Source organism: Podarcis filfolensis (genome assembly GCF_964270895.1).
Source record: "Podarcis filfolensis genome assembly, chromosome: 8".
Lineage (NCBI taxonomy): Eukaryota > Metazoa > Chordata > Lepidosauria > Squamata > Lacertidae > Podarcis > Podarcis filfolensis.
Genome location: NC_139611.1, coordinates 35,599,288 through 35,619,450, shown reverse-complemented (window position 1 = coordinate 35,619,450; position 20,163 = coordinate 35,599,288). Strand labels below are relative to the sequence as shown.

The 20,163-nt window shown below is 44.5% G+C and overlaps 1 protein-coding gene across 1 annotated transcript; it reads left to right on the top strand.

Annotated features, from left to right (window-relative positions):
• The first annotated feature begins 231 nt into the window (after nt 1–231).
• Nucleotides 232–14,804, top strand: WFDC1 (WAP four-disulfide core domain 1). The gene is made up of 6 exons (XM_083626135.1): nt 232–776; nt 9,732–9,927; nt 11,143–11,226; nt 12,646–12,786; nt 13,463–13,504; nt 14,095–14,804. Exons 1-6 carry the CDS (start codon nt 651–653, stop codon nt 14,151–14,153), a joined length of 648 nt encoding a protein of 215 aa, XP_083482261.1. The 5' UTR covers nt 232–650; the 3' UTR covers nt 14,154–14,804.
• The last annotated feature ends 5,359 nt before the right edge of the window (nt 14,805–20,163 follow it).

Genomic DNA, 20,163 nt, shown 5'->3' with positions numbered 1-20,163 from the left:
TTGAGGACTTTAAAAAAAGATCCATTAGAAAACAGATGCAGAGAACCAAACACAAGATTGGAAAAATGAGAAACTGATTGAAAGAGAAATTGTCTACACTAGTCATGGCGAGGAGCCTTGCCATGGGAAGACTTGAGAGATTTTGCTTGCGCTTGCCCTGCCTATTCCTTGGAGACCTTTAAAAAACAAAAAACAAATTCGGCTACCCCCCCCCCATTCCCTCCTTACAGCAGCTGTCATCTGATCCTCTCGTTCTCTCTGGCTTTGAATGGGCCTCTCTCTCTCTAGGAGTGCCAGATGTTGAAACAAAGGTCTAAAAATAATCTTTCCATCTTTCCAGGGAGGTGGGGGGCACAGCCGTTGGAGCAGCTGCGAGATCGGACAACCTGATCAAACTTGGAAGCACGAAACTTCTCCGACAACGTTCTCAGTCGCACCCAGAGCTCCTACAACCGTCTTTTAGGACTAATAGCTGTGTGTGCTTGCATGCAAGGGGCTGGCTGAGCTGGACTTTCGCCTGACCAAAACCAACCTCCTCTTTCTGCGCTAAAGAAATCTGAAGCCAGCCTCGTCCTTGCTGAATTTGGAGTCGGGGAGTTGTTAATTGTTCTCGGTGTAAGGAGAAGAGACGGGTCTGTGCGTGTGTCAGAATGGGGTGCAGACACTATTTCTTGGTGGTCACTTTGTGCTTGACGCTTCTCCTATCCCCACATTGCTGCTGTGGAAAAAAGCGCTGGAGAAGAGCCTCACACCTGAAGCTGGCAGAGAAATATGATGTAAGTAGATTTGGCTTGGAAGGTGGAGGGCAGGGAAACCAGAGGTGCGGGGGGGGGGGCATAGTCTAGTGGTAGAATATGCAGAAGGGCCCATGTTTAATCCTTGGCTTTTCCGCCTGAAACCCTTGAGAGCCACTGCCAGCCTGTGTAAACAGTAATGAGCTAGATGGATTTAGTGGGCTGACTTAGTGCAATGCAGCTTACTGTGTCCTGAAGAAGTGTGCTGCATTTGGGGATGGATAATGCATTGGGTCTTCCTTAAAGGAAAAACCAGAGGTGCACAAGCAAAAGAAATGGGGTATCTTTAGAGGTTACCCAGTAGATCAATGGATTTGGGTCTACTCTATGAGTATTATTTGCCAGGAAATCACTTTTCCCCCTTTTAAAAATCTTGTAAACCACCCCCGCTTCAGTTTCTGCAGCTCTCCTCTCTGCAAATAAGTGAATAAAGGGGGGAAATAATCTATAACACAGGGCTAAATAACCAAGAACCAGAGGTTTGATTGGGAATATGCAGACAGGGGCTAAACCCACACCCTAAAGGTCCCCATTCAATTCTAAGGGACACATAAGACATAATTGGTCCCTTATAATTATTATTTATAACCTGCCTTTCATAAAGAGGATCTCAGCACAGGGTAGAAGATATAGATTCCACAAAATTACGCTCTGCCTCTACTTTCAGTGGCAGTAATACTTTATGAATGCTGGTTGCTGGGAACCACAGATGCTTGTGAGTTTCCCACAGGCATCTGGTTGGCCACTGTGAGAACAGGATGCTGGACTAAAGGGGCCACTGGCCTGATCCAGCAGGGCTCTTGTGTTCTTACATAAAAATAGCCACAAATCATTTTTAAAGTCTAAGATGGCAACCTTACCTTTTTTACCTGGGACTAAGCCCCATTGAATTCAATGGGATCTAGATACATAGAGCAGCTGATTTTACTTTCAATAAAGTTTAAAAACAGCGATAATTAAGAGGGACATATGTTTATAATTTTACTAAAAAGCCAGGAAATTATATGAGCAGAGCAGATTCAATGCAGCCATATAAGTGAAAATAAAGTGTGAGGTCAGATGTGGTCTTGAAACGGAATACACATTTCTTCAAATTTATTAGGGGGTTGCCTTCTCTGATGATTTCTTGTTTGTTTAATTGGGAATGCTTAAATGAAGCATTGATTCTTTTGTGCCTGCGTGTGTGATCAATTGTTTTCAAATTATTGAATTCTTTGGGTTGACTGCATCCCTAGTATTTCTCCTCTATGAATCTGTGCTTTTGATGTGACACTAATACGGATGTCTTGATCATTACATTAACTGAATGAGTATTTATGTATGCTAGGCTGTTCTGACTGCCAGTTAGATGCTGGAATAGATGGGCCTTTAGATGGACCCCAGAAGGGCTCTTCTTACTTTTGGTCTTGTCTTCTGGTGTATATATATTATTCTTATTTTAAAATTGGAGAGAGGGCTCCTGCAGCGACTCTTTTATTTCTTTTGTTTCTAACCCACCTTTCCTCCAAGGAGCTCAAGGTAGAATCCATGGTTTTTCCCCTGCTTGCCATTTCATCCACAAACAAGCCTGCAAGGCAGATTAGAGTGCCAGACTGTGATTGGCCCAAGGCCAGCTAGTTTCATGGCCCAGTGGGGATTTGAACCCTGGTCTCCCAGCTTCTGATCTGACACTCTAACTTGCCATCTTCTCTCTCTTCTCTTGCATTCTAAAGATCTCTCTGGATTGGGGTGGGGGTCTCTCTCTCTCTCTCTCTCTCTCTCTGTGTGTGTGTGTGTGTGTGTGTGTGTGTTTAGGAAGCTTGCTGTTACTTGCCTCTCCACTTCCAAAGATGCCTTCATGGTATTTGCGCTTTGGGCAAGCTGCCAATCATGCAATATGCTGAGCTGGCAAGGTTCAGGATTCCCCTCCCTTGCTGCCCACCCTCCTGCATGTTGAAGGACCACTGTCTTTGAATATGCCCCAAGGAGAAATGTAGACAGGTCTTCTCCAGAGGGTGGGCTCATCACTGGGGCTTGGTTTCAGTGTAGGGGATAAGCAGGCCCCATAGTATGAAAACTGCAGGGTGGGACATGATGGTTGATTTATATGCCCATTTTTGACCCAAAGGTCTCCAGAGCAGCACATTAATGCGAAAACAGAAACAAAACAAAACAAAAAAATGCAATGAAAGTGCAAGCCTAACTGAGTCTACTTAGAAGTAAATCCCATTGAATTCCATGGGGTTTGCTCTAGGAAAGTGTGGCTACACTTGTAACCTAAAGTCAATTATCAGACGCACATAACAATACATCAGCTCCAAGCATGACATGCACACACCCACATCCGATTCCCAGAAGTGGGAGGACTCATAGCCACATTCATCTGGATCCATGGCTGAGCCTTTCTGTCATTGCTTGCATCAAAGCACCAAGAGCACTGGAGGTTTCTATGCCTGCAACAGAGAGGCTTGAGAAGATGGGCTTAATCTTAGGGAGCATTCATCCATATAGCTCATAATTCTGGCCCTGACTAGCCAGGCTTTGATATTGCAGAGAGAGGCGGGATAATGACCACAAAGTTGAAGGAAAGTGGCTGCCTAGAGAGAGCCAATCCTAGGTTAGGCCCTATCTGCACCATTCCCCCCCCAAAATCACGCCACTTTCACCTGTCATGGCTTCCCACAAAGAATCTTGGGAACCATTGTTTGTTAAGGGTGCCGAGAGCTATTAGGAGAACCCAATTTCCCCCCACAAAGTTGCAATTTTTAGAGTTCCCTGGGACAAGGGAGTGGTTGCTAAACCACTCTGGGAGCTGAGGGGAATAGGGATGCTTGGGTCCTGGTTGTGGGTTTCTCTCAGGCACCCGGTTAGCCACTATGAGAACTGAACACTGTATTAGATGGGCCACTGGCCTGATCCAATAGGCTCTTGTGTTTTTATGTGCATGTCTAAATGGCTGGTAAAGAACAGGTATGTTGCCATAGAGACAACTGGGTAGTGATGCTTTCTTAGGAGATGGGTAGCCCTCCATCCTCCACACTTTCAGCTGGCTGGAAACTAGCTTTTAGTCTGGCTGGAGCTGAAAGCTAGAAAGAGATGCAAAGGTTTGCCTTGCTGTGTATGCTTAATCCAAAACTATGGCTTTGGGGATCCCAAACTTAATGGGGAAGCATGATATGATGGAGTGTTACTGCTGCCTTTCCATCTTCTGCTCAGGTTCTCTCTCTCTCTCTCTCTCTCTCTGTCTCACCAGAGACTTCATTGGCCTTCAGTCTAAGGAAACTGAGCCCTTAGGGCAGTGATGACCAAACTTCTTGGCCCTCCAGCTCTTTTGGGACTACAACTCCCATCATCCCTAGCTAACAGGACCAGAGGTCAGGGATGATGGGCGTTGTAGTCCCAAAACAGCTGGAGGGCCAAGTTTGGCCATCACTGCCTTAGGGTCTCTTGGCGCTAACAGATTGGGGTGTGTGCAGTGATATATACTGACAGGAGCTGTGCTTTTTTTCCTAAAAAAAATGTTTACGGGTACTCTCATTTTGACTGAAGAAAATCACCATTTTATACATAGTTCAAATTGGGGGAAATAAATACAGTAAATGGACAAAAGTACAAAGATTCACAAAATGTTTAGGGGCATGCGTACCCCTGCATCCCCCCCAGAAAAAAAGCACTGGAAAGGAGCCAAGCGGTATTGGGTGGGATTGAGCTTCTTCAGAGAGGAAATCTACTGTAGGTCAGGTGGAAGTCAAAAGGGCCTCAAGTATTGTTTGAGGTTGAAAAGACGAGGCGTTTTAATCGCCATTTCCTTGAAAGCTCATTTCCTATTATTGTTAGCAGGAACTCTCTAGGATTACTAAGAACGGAAAGTGATCAAAAGGCAGCAGAGAGGGCTCTCCTTGAAAAAGGAAGGCGTTAAAAGGGGTGATTTCAGGGGGACTTAGGTCAGGGAATTGATTAGTTTTAAAGTCCACTCATAAATTAGATTGGAAGGGAGTTGTTATTAGTAGACAGGTTCTGCACAATTTTGCTTCTATGTGGTCCATTAGGTCAAGAACAGACACACTCAGGTCCAGTGGCGTAGCGTGGGTTGTCAGCACCCGGGGCAAGGCAAGTAATTTGCGCCCCCTAACCCGTGGATTTGCGCCCCCTAACCCTAACCCCCAGATGTTGCGCCCGGTGCGGCCAGCCCCCCCTGCACCCCCACGCTACGCCACTGCTCAGGTCTGAAACACACTTATTCAGAAATAGGTGGGAGAATCTGTCAGTTTCCATTTCTCAGGTCCCCTCGCCCACCCCCACCCTGCAAAAAAAAATCAAAAACATCTGAATTTCAGTTATCTGAATTTCCCTATCAGTTTGGGATTTATTTATTTTTAAAAGGTCCTCTCAAAAATTCACCAAAATTTTAATGATCAATCCTCCTAACAGACATGCTTCTGTATGAAATTTTGTCTAATATGCATGCATTTTGGCAAGTGCTTTTCTCTAATATCCATTTCTGTAAGTTGTTTTCATTATTATATGGATTTTTATGCACGCTTTTCTCTACTATGTGCATTTTTGCACACGACTCGGCTGAAGAACTGCACTGCAAATTCAGAAATGTGCAAATAAAGGATGGCTGTGTTTTGGGAGCTGTGAGTTAAGTGGGTTCATGCTGAAATGCAAGTCAACAGGTCCCAATGGGTTCAATACGTTATTACTAAGAATACAGTCAGGTAGCTTTTTAAAATTAATAATCCAACAAGAATGATGTAGAGAGTTGCCATGAATTTAGATACATGCAGATAACATGGATCTGAAAGCACTGCACGAACCATCATCTGTTCTACAGATGTGTTGATGGGTCCTTTTTTTTAGTTCCCCCACTCTGCCTGAAACTTTGAGTTTACAGCTAGAATGTGGCTGGCCGCTTCTTCAAATGAATTTCATTGGAACTTGACATCACACTATTATGATCATTCTGTTGAAATGATTTCAAAAAATTGTGCATGTAAGGGGCTGTGAACATGTTAGCATGTTTTATAAATGCATATACAGTACCTTTCCACTCCATCATATCCTTCCCCAAAACCCCACATTACACACACACACACACACACACACACACACACACACACACACCATTTCATTTGGAGAAGAAAGAGTCAGAAGGCCCACTTTCAACTCAAAACTCAACCATGGGTTCACCTAGAGGCCTCTTTTCTAAAACATGAACTCTGTCTGCATGAGTGAACACATGGGAGTTTCTGGTGCTACCTGGAGCAAAGCATTACTGATCCATGTGTTAACCATAATGAAGCAAAGCAATTTGTCAAACAGCGACCCCCTAGTGGCAGAATGCAGCAATAACCTTCTTATGCTGGGAGAAACCGTACAGAGTGACACCTACTGGCAGAACATGGTATTAGCCCTCCTATGATAAAGTCAGAGGTGGAAATGAGGGTGCTTACCTCCAGATTTATTGATGATAAGGAATGGAAGAAACCTAGCTGGTACCAGAAGAACAGACAGATTGAAGGTATTCAATACAAAGGAGCTATCCTGGGAGAAACTGAGAAACGATTAAAATTGCAACAGAATATTCCAGAGACTGCAGGGACCTACAATAAGCTAGAAGTGAACAGACAGTCATCTTCTAGAGGTGTTGTTTGCATACTGGAACAATGGGGCTTTGTCTCATAAACATAATGGCAATCAGATATAGTTTGTCAACATCATTTATATCATGTACTATGATAAAAATAGAGCTTGGTGTGTCTGTGGATTTTTGTGTGTGTGTGTGTAGCTGCATAATCTCAGCCCAGAGGGATGACACAGTGGAACAGGAACAATGTTAACAGTATGGTAATACATGACAATTAGGCACGGTGCCCAAACCCTCCAGGATATGTTCTTTCCAGCTTACCTGTCATCCAGGTGCTACTGAACTGGAAAAGACCCCAGATGTTCTTAGATTAAAAGGATCTGTGAGCAAAAGCGGGTGTACCAGGAGGCAAAAATGAAATACCTGCCTCAGGGGTGTGGGGCAAGGAACTGGTTGCCATTAAGGTGGGAGATGGAGAGGCTAGACACAAGAGACACAGTCTAGATCATTTGCACACACACACACACACACACACACAATCACAATCACACACCCCCTTCCCACATAAAAGTGTTGCCTCCCCCCCAACCATTATTTGTCCATTAATAGGATAAGAAATTGCATCAGAAAAGTATCAAAGGGAAGACAGCATTGCAAAGGGCCACAGGTGAGTGGAAAGTCATCTTTCTTGCATGCAGAAGGTCTTAGGTTTAATCCCCAGCATTTCAAGGTAGGGCTGAGAGAGACCCCTGTTGAAACCCTGGACAACTGTCAGTGTGGAAAATACTGAGCTAAATGGGAAGGTGTTCTGGCTCTGTATAAGGCAGCTTCCTAAATTCCTGTTGCATTGAAATGCTAATTGGTGGGGCTCTGGGGTTTTGTTGCTCTTAAGGTAGCCAAGGTGTGTTTGTGAGTATGCTTTTTTCCTAGCAGTCTGCACTCTGCGCTCTTCTTCGACACATCCAAACAAACAAACAAACAAACAAACAAACAAACAAACAAACAAGCCATGCCATGCCATTCTTAAACAAGGGCAGCCCAGATTTTTTAAGGCTCAGTAGGGAGTGACCCCTGGCTCCTTCTGATCAATGAGAGCCACAGTCAGGTATGTCAGGTATCTCAAATATCTCAGGTACGCTTTTTGTATTTGACTAGAACTGGTTGGGGGAGAGATAGTGACTGCCGGGCATATGAAACATGGTGGGGGCAGGAGGGGATCAAAGCCTGTCATCACAAAGAAGAGACAATTAACTTCATTTGTGGACTTCTTGTAGGCTCAGCATCTGACTCTATTGTCTGCTTTCAGAATCCACACCACACCAATACTTTTATCCAAAGGGAGATTTTTTAAAGCATTGGGGGGGGGGGGTTGCAAAGAGTTTGTGCCCCCTTGCAAAAAGTTTATTAGGACTATTAAATGTTCTTCTTTTTAAACAAACGCACTTCATTTCCACAAGATGTGAGAATGACTGTTAACTTTGATGACTTAAATAGCACTAGAGTCGACACATTCCTGGAAGATTAGTCTATGAATGGCTATGAGCCATGATTGTTACAGAGGCAAAAGATCTAGAAATGTCTTGGCAACTTTTCAAATGAAAGGGTGGCTTCCATAACCACAACCTAAAGAGACTCAAAAAATTCAGGCAGCTGTGCTGATTTCTATCTTTATACCCCACAAAAAAGGACACATCATAGCATAAAATCCAGATTATTACAATCAGTTTACTGTCCCAGATCAGGGGAATGGACTACCTCAGAAGGTAGTGCACTCTCCTTCATTGGAGGTTTTTAAACAGGTTTGATGTCATCTGTCGGGGATTCTTTAACTGTGATTCCTGCATTACAGCAGGTTGGGCTGGATGACTCTGGGTGTCCCTTCCAACTCTGCAATTTCATGAGAGATAAGAAACCTTTTCTGGCCGGCAGGCCAGATCTTCATCTCTCTACCCACAAAGGCCCAATCTGACAGGTGGGTGGGCTGCCCACCTCTCAGTCACCAGGCATCTTAGTGATGTCAGGTGATGCAATACTTGAAATCTTCAACCGCCTAACGTGCAACTTTAGCTTTCGAACAGAGGTGCAAACAATCTTTCACTAGAAACAAAATGCATCCCACACAACCCACATGGAGATTTAAAAGGGTGTACCAAGGTGTGACAGGATGCGGGTGGTGCTGTGGGTTAAACCACAGAGCCTAGGACTTGCCGATCAGAAGACTGGCGGTTTAAATCCCCTCGACGGTGTGAGCTCCCGTTGCTCGGTCCTTGCTCCTGCCAACCTAGCAGTTCGAAAGCACGTCAAAGTGCAAGTAGATAAATAGGTTCCAGCGGGAAGGTAAACTGCATTTCCGTGCACTGCTCTGGTTCACCAGAAGCGGCTTAGTCATGCTGGCCACATGACCCGGAAGCTGTATGCTGGCTACCTCGGCCAATAAAGCGAGATGAGTGCCGCAACCCCAGAGTTGGTCACGACTGGACCTAATGGTCAGGGGTCCCTTTACCTTTACCTTTACCAAGGTGTGACAAAGGAAGAAGGAAGTGTCAGTTTAAAATGTAACAAAGTTAATGGAAGGATTAAGAAAAGTTTTTGAAAGCGAGATACGTGTTAATGGATGGTCCCTAAATTAAGGGCTCTTCATAGCTGTTATAGCTGCCACTTAGGGCCATCTGCTGGAACATCTGAGTAATGCAGACAACCTTCAAAATCTTAATGGCTGAAGTTAAGGCTGCATAGTGTGTGTACACACACACACACACACACACACACACACACACACACACTTACTTCTAATTAAAATGGTTAACAACATCTCAGTTACATTCAGTTGGTAGGTAGGTTTGGAAGTAGTTGCAGCGGAGAAACATGTAAAATCCTGAACTGGGAAGTTTCTACCTTGGATGATTATCTTCAAAATTAGGAATCCTCCCCGCTGTTTTAATAGTCCTGTTTGAAGGAGTCCTCTATTTTAAGGGTTGTTTGGTCCAAGTCTGGTTGAAAGATAAAACTCGCTAAGAAGAGAGAAAAGGAGCCATACAGGTCACCTGGACAGAGTTGTCCCTACTTTGGAGAGATGTATTATATTTCTGTTTAAATTATAGTCATTATTTTTAAATTTATATGTATGCCTATACATTAACTAGGATATGAAGTGCAAATCTGTGTCCTCTTTTATCTTTCTTTCTTGCCAATACCTAAGGAGCCACCCTACCCCCTCCTCCAAAAGTGTCCCCTGAAATCAGACAGGTGAGGAGTGGCTGGGGGCAGACTGAGGTTGGTGGGGCAGTGCCCTATTTCCCCCAAGTACTCCCCGCAAACAAATCAGAATAAATGCTCAATAAAGACTGGATATGTTCTACCTCTTTTAGGACTACGAGTACCCCCTTCATTCCCATGGAACGCCTTACCAGAAGAACGACCGCTGCCCCCCTCCACCGCAGACGCTGCCGGACCGAGCGTGCGAGGTGCCCAGCTGTCGCTCGGACTCCGAGTGCGAGAGACACAAGCGCTGCTGCTACAATGGGTGCATCTATGCTTGCCTGGAGTCAGTGCCCCCACCTCCAGGTATGCCAGCCCATAATATGTCATGCTGGACCAGATGAGGGGTGAGAGAGAGAAAGGGTGTTATTGATCTCTAGCGTAAAATATTCGATCAGAGGAATACATGGAGGTCTGTCTTTGGCAGATCAAAATGGTAAGTGCTCCTTCCAGGTTCAGCTGCACGGTATCAGATGTTGAGTGTTAAGGCTGAATTCCCACAGCAGTTTATTCCGTTTCCCCAGTGTTTCCCTAACTGTTAATTCCCAAATAATAATAATAAATTTCCTTCCAGTAGCACCTTAGAGACCAACTAAGTTTGTTATTGGTATGAGCTTTCATGTGCATGCACACTTCTTCACACAAAAGCTCATACCAATAACAAACTTAGTTGGTCTCTAAGGTGCTACTGGAAGGATTTTTATTATTATTATTATTTTACTATGGCAGACCAACACGGCTACCTACCTGTTAATTCCCACTTTATATTTGACCCTAGATAGCTCAGTGTGGTGCTAATGATGCCAAGGTTGTAGGTTTGATCTCTGTAAGAAGCAGCTGCATATTCCTGCATTGCAGAGGGTTGGACTAGATGATTGTCAGGGTCCCTTCCAACTTTGTGATTCTATGATCTATGAAATTTCAAATGACATAAAAGCCACTTCTGGAAATCTAGCAAAACATAGTGGAAGCTTATTGCTCAGTTCTGTGTTAATTACTTCCAGAAAATATCCATTTGGAAGCCCATTAACCCAGAAAACCATGGGAGTAAAGTCCTTTCCTGCTGTTTTCATGGGGGAATAATGGGGGAACAGAAGTACGCATGTGCTGAAAGGGTGTGGGAGAAGCCACATTGTCCAATGGTGTGTGTCAATGTTGTTCGTCACCATGTGAATGACATTTAGCATGGCCTGCAGGTATATTGATCAAAAAGCCACAGCTCCCCAATGCTACAGGTACTGCCATGTGAAAGCAATGTTAGAAACCAGAACAGAAGCACTAGCATTATAATCAGAAAAACTAGTGCAATGTTCTGCATGTCTGAATGCAGCCAAGGAGGAAAATACCACCACCACCACCCTGCTTATGAATCTCCCTGGAGTATCCATCTGCCCACTGTCAATTGACAGATTACTGAGTGGCATCAACCAAAGATCCATCATAGCAAAGCAGCCCTTGAGTTCTTCTATTCACTTTTCAGTGTTCTCATTCTTCATAACAATGTCTGGTTTCTTGGAACAGTTTTGGATTGGTTGGTTCAGCCCAAGCCACGCTGGCTGGGTGGAAATGGCTGGCTTCTCGACGGACCAGAAGAAGTTTTACAAGGTCAGAAAAATGTGTGCATCATTTGGAAGGTGTCAGAATATTGATACTGCTCTACAAATATGTTTCCCAATTTGGGTATAGCATCCAATTTGGGTAGGATGGGTGAGGATCCTGGCAAAATGGTCAGTCCAGTCTCTTTCTTAAGTTAAGGACTCTAGCTAGGCCTGCAAAGTATTTCTTTGCATGTCTAAACAGTACAAATACTACTAGCTAGAGATACTTCCAGGAGATAGGGCTTCTCCCCTCACCTGTCTGGAGGTGATGCAATAAACAAGTGTAAGAGAACAGACCTGACCTGGTCTTGACCGGAGCTAGGAAGACACAGAGGTCTGGCTCGCGCTCTGTGCTGAACCCCAAGCTGTGGCTTTGGGGCACAGACACCCCCCCCGCAAGAAACCTAATGGAGAAGCAAAATCTGTTAGAGTTTTAATAGTACGAGTTCTTCCGTCTTATGCCCAGCTTGTGCATATGTGTAAACAAATAAAAATATATCACCATCTCTGGTGACCTTCATTCCAAGGAAACCCAAACTGACCTATGTGCTGGAACCCCTGAAATCTCCACTTGGAGAGTGGAGTGTGTGTAACAATAGGAAGTTGCCTCCCATCCAGACCAGTAATGTCTACTCTGACTGGCAGTGGCTTTCCAGAGTCTCAGGCAAAGGCTCTGTCTGCTCTCTGGCCTTTTAAGTGGAGACACTCTGACACTGCATGAGGCTTCTCTGCTATGGCTCCCCAGAGAAAGGCAGCAAAAGCTAACTAAACCTGGTCTCTTTTCTAGCAAGATTCTCTCTCTCTGTCTCTCTGTCTCTCTCCCTCTCTGATGTTACCAGCGGATCATGAAAAACTGAATTGGCATGCTCTTGTGCTTTTAAGCAAACTTCAGTATGCAGAAATCAACTCACAAAACTTTTCACAGCACAGAGAGAAACGTGCTCACCTGCTAATGCCCACACACCAAGCAGCTGTTAAAAGCAGAAGAGGCTGGGGCAGGATGAAAGCTGGCAACCTTGTACTCTTGGGCCAAGGTTTTGGACTTCTTTTGGAAAAGCTACTTTAATTCACATAGCCTAATAGAGATGAACAATCAGGGTTATCTAATGACGAGGAAAAATGCCCCCCCAAAGTCAATTGATTTGCAACTGTCCCAGGTAGAGATCTGAGTTCAAGGCTCAAGGGAGGAACATTAAAAGACATAGTGGGCCACTAACTGAGCAGAGAGGTTTTGTGGGCACATAACTGCATCCATGTCATGTTCTTGTCACCTTTGGGCTGAGAAGGCAACCAGCAAACCAAGCCAGCAGGGAGCACCCTTGAGCATGGCTTGGTCAACTCAGCAGCCTCAACATGCTAAGTCAGATGGACCTTTGTCCTGGCCTGGTGGGGGCCTTCTCATGTTCTCCTACGACTCTTTCCACAGCCGAAGCATGCAGCACCACAGAAGATGGAGATGAGCCTCTGCACTGCCCAACAGGATATGAATGCCACATCATTAATCCTGGCAATGCCGCTGAGGGCATTCCCAACAGGGGCCAGTGTATCAAGCTTCGTGGGAACTCTGGTAGGTCTACACCTTCTGGTGGTCACATGCCCTTGACCTTCTGAGGGTCAAGAGGTGGAACAACAACAAACGTGACTCTTGTGTACAGCAGGGTACATTTCTGCCACACACAAATCAGAGGTTTCTATGCACACACCTCTCTGTTTTGGCAAGCAGGATTGAAGAGACATTCCAGCAAAAGTGCTTGAGAAGAGCACAAATGGGGGGGGGGGCTGGGGGCCACATGGCCTGAGGTTTCCCACCTCTGATCCATACACATAATGTGCGAGTCAATGCTGATCTTTTCTGATTCTTCTGTACTTCTGGCTTCCAGACACTAGGTGTGACTGTAAGTGTTCTGCAGATCATTGAGAAGGAAAAGCCAACATGGTGCCCTTCAGATTTTTTGGGACTGCAGCTTCCATCATTCCCAGCCTGCATGACCAATATTCAGGGATATTGGGAGTTGTGGTCCACAACTTCTGGAGTCCACTGCATTGGCTACACACTGGTATAGAGGAAACTGGGTAAGCTCCCTATAATGTCCGGAGTTCAGATTTGTTACTGCCTCATTTCTAAAGGGCTATGCAACATAATGGTTTCAACAAAGTCAGGAGAACATCCAGCTAGCATGTTGTGGTCAATGCAAGATAGTCATTACAATCTGGAGCTCATTTTCATTTGTTTTTCTCCCCAGATGGGTGGAATCTAAGGCCTAAATATTACAAGGAATATTTTGGTAAGACTCCACCATTGCAATTTGGATCATGACAAATTCAGCTTAAATGCATATTGCTGTTTGCTTGCTTGCTTGCTTGTTTCAAAACGTATATATATATTGCTTTTTTGGTCCTGAAAAGTGCCCCCCAAGTGGGTTACAATAGGATAATTAATGCACAATAAAAGTCAGTTTAAACACACACACACACACACACACACACACACACATATATATAACCAAGAGCAGAATGAGATAACCCAGACATATTAACAATCATTCAACGGTCCACTTGAACCACCATGAATTCCTTCCTAGGATTCCAAGCCAGTTGCTGGAAATTACAAATGGGGAGAGGGCTGCTGCTTTGGGGGTTCCCAAAGACTGGGCCCTATGAGAACAGGTTGTTGGACTAGGTTGGCCTTTGGCCTGATAAACAGGGCTCTACATATGTAAACAGCTGCTATTCTCTTCCTATCCCTCTGTCCTGCGCACAAAGCAGGTCTTCACCTTGTAATTCTATAACCCCATTACACCATGAAATTCTTGAATGGATTCACGTTCTTAAATGTCTACTTTTAACATCTATTCTGCCCATTGTTGTTTTACAGGAGGCAGTTCCAATAACGTGGTGGGCTACGTCAAACAACAGCAGAAACACCTTGGTTAATTCTGGCAAAGCCTTCGGGGGGATTCTCCCAATAAATGGGGACACGGCGTGAAAATGCGCGACGATGCCTCTGCCTTCTGCTGCAGCTCTCAGGTCTTCCCCACAATCTAAGATCCAGAACAAAACAACATGGCACCTTCAAGATGTCGTTGCACTAAAGCTCCCATCAAACCCCAGGTAGCCTGCTCAGCGGCCAAGGACCATGGGAGTCATATTCCAACATCTTATTGAGGGCACTGCATTAGATACCCCTGTCCTGAATTCCTGGTGGTGCCCTAACATTGTTAGACTCCAACTCCCATCAGCCCTGGCCAGCATGGCCAATAGTCAAGGATGATGGCAGCTGTAGTCCAAGTGCATCTGGAGGGTCCATCACTTTGGCTACCGCTGGCCCCGACCAGTGATAAGACTCAGATAGGAAACCATGTCTTGTAGAGAAATGCTGAATAAACACAGACCTTAACTCCTAGTTTCCTGGATCACACTTTCACCTGTCACTTTGCACTGCATTCTTAAAAGCCACTGTATTCTTCTCTGTGTTTTCTGAGCTTGACCTTTCGCTATCATTCATATTTCGGTAATAGAGTTTCTGATTGGCAGTAACGTCTTCTCATTTGCAAACACGCAATAAATGTATCTTGTCCAGCGAAACTGCCCTGTCTATTTATTTCTTTTGTTGTATTTCAAATGGAGCGGTCCTGTATGATATAGGTGAACAGATTTCCATCCCCCTGCCCTTGCCCAGATACCAACTGCTTTGGAAATACAGCTAATCTGCACATGCCAAGTGTATTATCACCATCCCTTCTATTTCCAGTGTCCAGGCTGTGATGGCAATATAGGAACAGGTGGTATGGTGTTATGGACTAAGAAACCAGGGTTCAAATTCTGCTCACAGGGTGATTGTGGTCCAGTCGTTGTCTTTCAGCTGAACAGGGTTGTGAGAAAGGATGGGGAGAGGGAGGACTTGAGCTCCTTGCGGGGAAAGGTAGGGCAATAAATGTTAAAATAAATGCAAATAAAATCAGCAGCATTTGCACAGAAGAAAAAAGTTATCAGCAAGCTTGCGGGAATTCCAGATTTATGCAAACATACATATAACCTTTAGGAAAGGTTGGGGGGAGCAACAATAGCCCAATGAGGACTGAGCATGCTCAGTAGCCTCCATGCTGATGGACTGTTGGGGCAGGGCAATGAAAAATGGTGGTGAGAAATGGAATGAAATGGAAGGATGAAATCCTGAGCAGCATCATGCCCCACTGCCACATTTTGTGTCGATGACCTGTTTGCAAATTCAATCCATTTGTATGCAGATGATTCATTTATAAATGAGGTGGATGTCAGGCACCCACTTTGCTTTGTTCCAGCTCCTGCCAACCTAGCAGTCTGAAAGCATACCAGTGAACGTAGATAAATAGGGAAGGTAAACAGCATTTCCGTGTGCTCTGGCTTCCGTCACTGTGTCCCGTTGCACCAGAAGCAGTTTAGTCATGCTGGCCACATGACCCAGAAAGCTGTCTGTGGACAAATGTCGGCTCCCTTGGCCTGAAAGCAGAGATGAGCGCCGCACCCCATTGTTGAATTTGACTGAACTTAACTGTCCAAGGATCCTTTACCTTTTCCCCAACCAAGGACCCTCCAGTGGTGGCTGGTGCCCACTGAGGCTGGTAGGGTAGCAGGCAGGGAGCTGAACAGTAGGTGGCACCAGAACAAATGAGAGGCAGAACCACTTAATTCTAGTTTTGTTTCCATCCTCCCTGCTAAGTTCTATGAGGGCAATACTGAGACTAGAAGGAGGAGGAAGCTGACAGGTAGTGGTGCCTCCCAGATTGGGTGTAAGTAAGAAGGCAGACAGGAGGGGCTGCCCAAGGACCCACTGCTCACTGCTGGCTAGGGTGGCTGTGTGCCCTACTTTGCAGAGGACACTCCTCCGTAGGAAGACATCTCTATTTGGAGGGCTGTTTGATGCTGGGTACATTTAAAGATAAGCCTAAGAAAAGGGCTGCAGCTCAGCAGTAGAGCTGCCAGTCAGTGTAGACAACACTGAGCTAGATGGACCAAGGTTCTGATTCAGTATAAAGGCAGCTTTCTGCTTTTCTTCTAAGGGAAGACAGAAGCTTGGCTGGATCAATGCTGGATAAAGTTTCCTACAGAAACCTTTCAGGAGGATATTTTATGACCCATTCTGCTGCATGCCTCATCATTTTATGGAATGACTTTTCCTCCTTAGAGAATCTTCTCTTCTGTGCCCAGAGGGAAAACGCCTTTTGTGCAGACATAAAGGAAAATGAGGGGCAGTGACCTTTCCCTCGCCCCCTGCAGCTCAGAAAACCTGTGAAGTCTTGTGGCATCTTGTTCAGGTTCTTAACTAGGAATGCAACCTGGTTTAGCCAATGAATCGATCAAATATGTTTGCAATCAACTAAAAATTACAAGGAACATTTATTAAATCTGTTAGATGGTTGTTATGCAAAAAGGTCTCCAAGAGTTGTACACAATGAAACACACAATTACCAGAAACACGTGCAATTCATAAAAATAAATGAATCCCAAAACAACCTCCAATTAATGGCTACTAGCCAACCTAGCAGTTCGAAAGCACATCAAAGTGCAAGTAGATAAATAGGTACCACTCCGGCGGGAAGGTAAACGGCATTTCTGTATGCTGCTCTGGTTCACCAGAAGTGGCTTAGTCATTCTGGCCACATGACCCGGAAGCTGTACGCCGGCTCCCTTGGCCAATAAAGCGAGATGAGCGCCGCAACCCCAGAGTCAGTCACGACTGGACCTAATGGTCAGGGGTCCCTTTACCTTTACCCTTGCTGGCCATCCTCTACCTCTGCCCATTCCTCGGTCCAATGGACACACAAATTGCAGGAGAAAGGAGAGCTGCTTTATCCTATGTAGTGAGAGTGTAAAGCCAGCCCATACTCCTTGTGTCTCACCCAGATCCCAGAAGAGCATGCTGGTCTCCTACAACTCTGATCCTAAACTTCCAGCAGCATGAATGCCAAGCGTCTAACCCTGAGGTTGGCAATCACACACACTTCAGCGCTTCAATCAGGAAATGTTATTAAAAATTAAAAAAAAAATACGAGGAAAAGCAGGAAAAAGTTCAAAACAGAATACAAAATAGGCCAAAGAACTGCAGTTCTAAAACTCTACTAATGCTAGCCCATTTACTACACCCTAGTTGGTCTGGTTTACTCTCAAGGAAGCTGTGAGGATAGTCAGCTTCTTACAAAGTCCATTCTGGATCCCTGATGGTGGTGGGAAAGGCAGCTATGAATTTTTTCAGGATCCAGACTCAGTTGCTCAGGTCCCTCACGTTTCTCAGGTAGGCATCTAAAGTTCCCTTTTTTCTTTGAAGAGGATGCCTGGAAGATACGTGACAGCTTAACTTGGAGGACACCAAATTCCTGTGTGACAGTAACCACAGACTTTTCCTCTCTGACATTTTCCCTCTCCCTCTTTCTGTTAAGTGAGTAAAATACCTGCTTTCTCCTGAAACAACATTCTGCTACCATCTAGTGACAAAATGTTGTAAATGCAGGCTCTTTTTACCTACTGCTGCTGCCCTATGACCCATTACTGTACAGTACAGTGGTACCTCGGGTTAAGTACTTAATTCGTTCCAAGGTCTGTTCTTAACCTGAAACTGTTCTTAACCTGAAGCACAAGTTTAGCTAATGGGGCCTCCCGCTGCCGCCACACTGCCAGAGCACGATTTCTGTTCTCATCCTGAAGCAAAGTTCTTAACCCAAGGTACTATTTCTGGGTTAGTGGAGTCTGTAACCTGAAGCGTATGTAACATGAAGCATATGTAACCCGAGGTACACTGTATTGCAAAATCGCTTTCTCTGTTTACACACTGCAGCCACCTGGTGGTACAACCTCTTTTTACCCACAGCTGCCATCTGGTGGCATAATAGTGCAAACTGCAGCCTCTTTCTACATGCTGCTGCCAGATGGTGCTTGCTGGACAGGTTTCCCAAAAATGAGCAAAAATGTGGCCCATCAACCAGGACTTCAAATAATGAGCAAAAATGTGACCCATGATTTTGTTTGTTTTTCAGCTCCTGCCCAGGCGGATCACATTTTCACTCATTTTTCAGAGTCCTCACCCATGAGTCATATTTTTGGATGACTTTATTGCTGTCTTTATGTTTGATCTCAACACCTTTGCTCTTTCTTTTTTTATTGTGTAAGTTAGTTTGAGACATCTAATGAATATTTATTTTTATTATTTGGGTTGGTTTTTTTAATTGTAGCAGTGTGGTTGTTATTAATCACTTCCCTGCCCATGAATGGATGGAAGTTTGCAATCTGCTCACATAACTGCAATGGAAGACCATGGAGAGCTACACACTTGACTCAGCAAGGATTTCTGCCTGAGAGCCATTGAAGCACACTTCAATGGTCAAAAAGTGGGATATTTAACTGCTAGTGATTAAGTGTCCAAGCCTGGATTTAAAGTGTCCCACTAGGGCCGTACTTATCAGTTAATAGGTAGGGGTTTCAAATCTACTCTGCTCTCACCTTGAAAATCAACATGGCTGTAGCTGACCTAAAAAGGTAACAATATCTAGGGTTGCCATACGTTTTGAATTTCCCAGACATAGCCGGTATTCGGCCCTCGTAAACGGCATCCGGGTGGAAAATCAGTGAATGTCCAGGAAAATCCGTACGTATGGCAGCCCATGCATGACGGAAGTGTTGAAAGACCATGACGGAAGATGAACAATGAAAAGATCAATAACTTTTGTGTCCAGATTTTCGCTCTTTGAAATATGGAATAAAATTCATTATCTCAAATCTAAGTTGCATTGACCCACCTAGTCTTGCCAGCTGTTCATTATGTCAAAGACAGAAATACTTTGGCCAACATGTTTTCCTAGGAGTAAAATTCACAGAACCCAGCGGGGCTGCTGTTCTGAGTAAACATGCAGAAGATTGTGCTTCTCAGGGATATTTTAAACTGCAATTTAATCAACCTAAAGTAGGGTGAAGGAGAACTTCTGACCTTGGGGCCAAAAACAGCCCTCCGGGCCTCTCTAGGTGACACCCCTCCTATTGCGACAGTCAGCAGGACATAGATACCTAGGAAACATAGGGAGCCAGACCATTGGTTCATTGAAGTCTCTTCTAGACAATCTGTTTACTGAAAAATTGCCCTGATTTGCACAAAGTTCTCGGGGAGGTTAGGCAGCACCAGCTATTTTTCAAGCATTCATCCTGATTTGTTTAGATCACATTTGTGTTAAGCAAATGATATCCCACACTTTCCAGTATATCTTTCCATCACTTTCCTTTTTGCAAAAGTCATTTTTTTAATAATAGGGGAAGCAGGTTTGTTGTGCAAGGAGAACTCAAAATCAACTCCAGTTGCACAATATGAACTTGCTGGTATGTGATTGAATGCCATCTGCAGAACAGCAGCAGTCTGGAAATGCCCTCAGTACTGGGACTCGCAGGAGCAGCTTTCTGGGGTTCACATAGGAGTCTTTTCCCAGTCCTACCTGGAGATGCCAAGAACTGAATTTTTTTTCATGCAAAACATTTCTTGGGAGACAGCTGTTCATTTGAACATAGGAAGCCGCCTTACAGTGGGTTACACCATTGCTCTTCTGTTTTTATTTTTCTGTTACAGAATTGTACACAAATCATAAAACATGACATTGACAGAAAATGGATCACTGGGGTGGGGATAAAATACTGAACATATTATTTTGCAATACATAATAATGAGATGATTACAGTAAGCCACTTCAGTGGATCCCTAAATAAATCAACTCTGAAAGGACAAGATAATAAGAGTGAACTAAAGAGTATTGCCTGCTTATTTACACCATATTGCAATGTCAGTTGTAGGAATTTCTCATCCATGTGTTGTTTCAGCTGTATATTTAATGAAATCATACTATACAGTGTAAAAATGATATTGTTTTTTCTCTCCCCTTGCCTCCAGTTTTTGCGACAACTTTTCCATTATGGCTGTTTGCTGGAACAG

Excerpts from the sequence above, each read along its gene's own strand:
- WFDC1 (XM_083626135.1), top strand. The coding sequence starts at position 651 with ATGGGGTGCAGACACTATTTCTTGGTGGTCACTTTGTGCTTGACGCTT. Across the intron at positions 9,928-11,142 it reads GTCAGTGCCCCCACCTCCAG|TTTTGGATTGGTTGGTTCAG; the intron begins GTATGCCAGCCC and ends TTCTTGGAACAG. Across the intron at positions 11,227-12,645 it reads ACCAGAAGAAGTTTTACAAG|CCGAAGCATGCAGCACCACA; the intron begins GTCAGAAAAATG and ends CTCTTTCCACAG.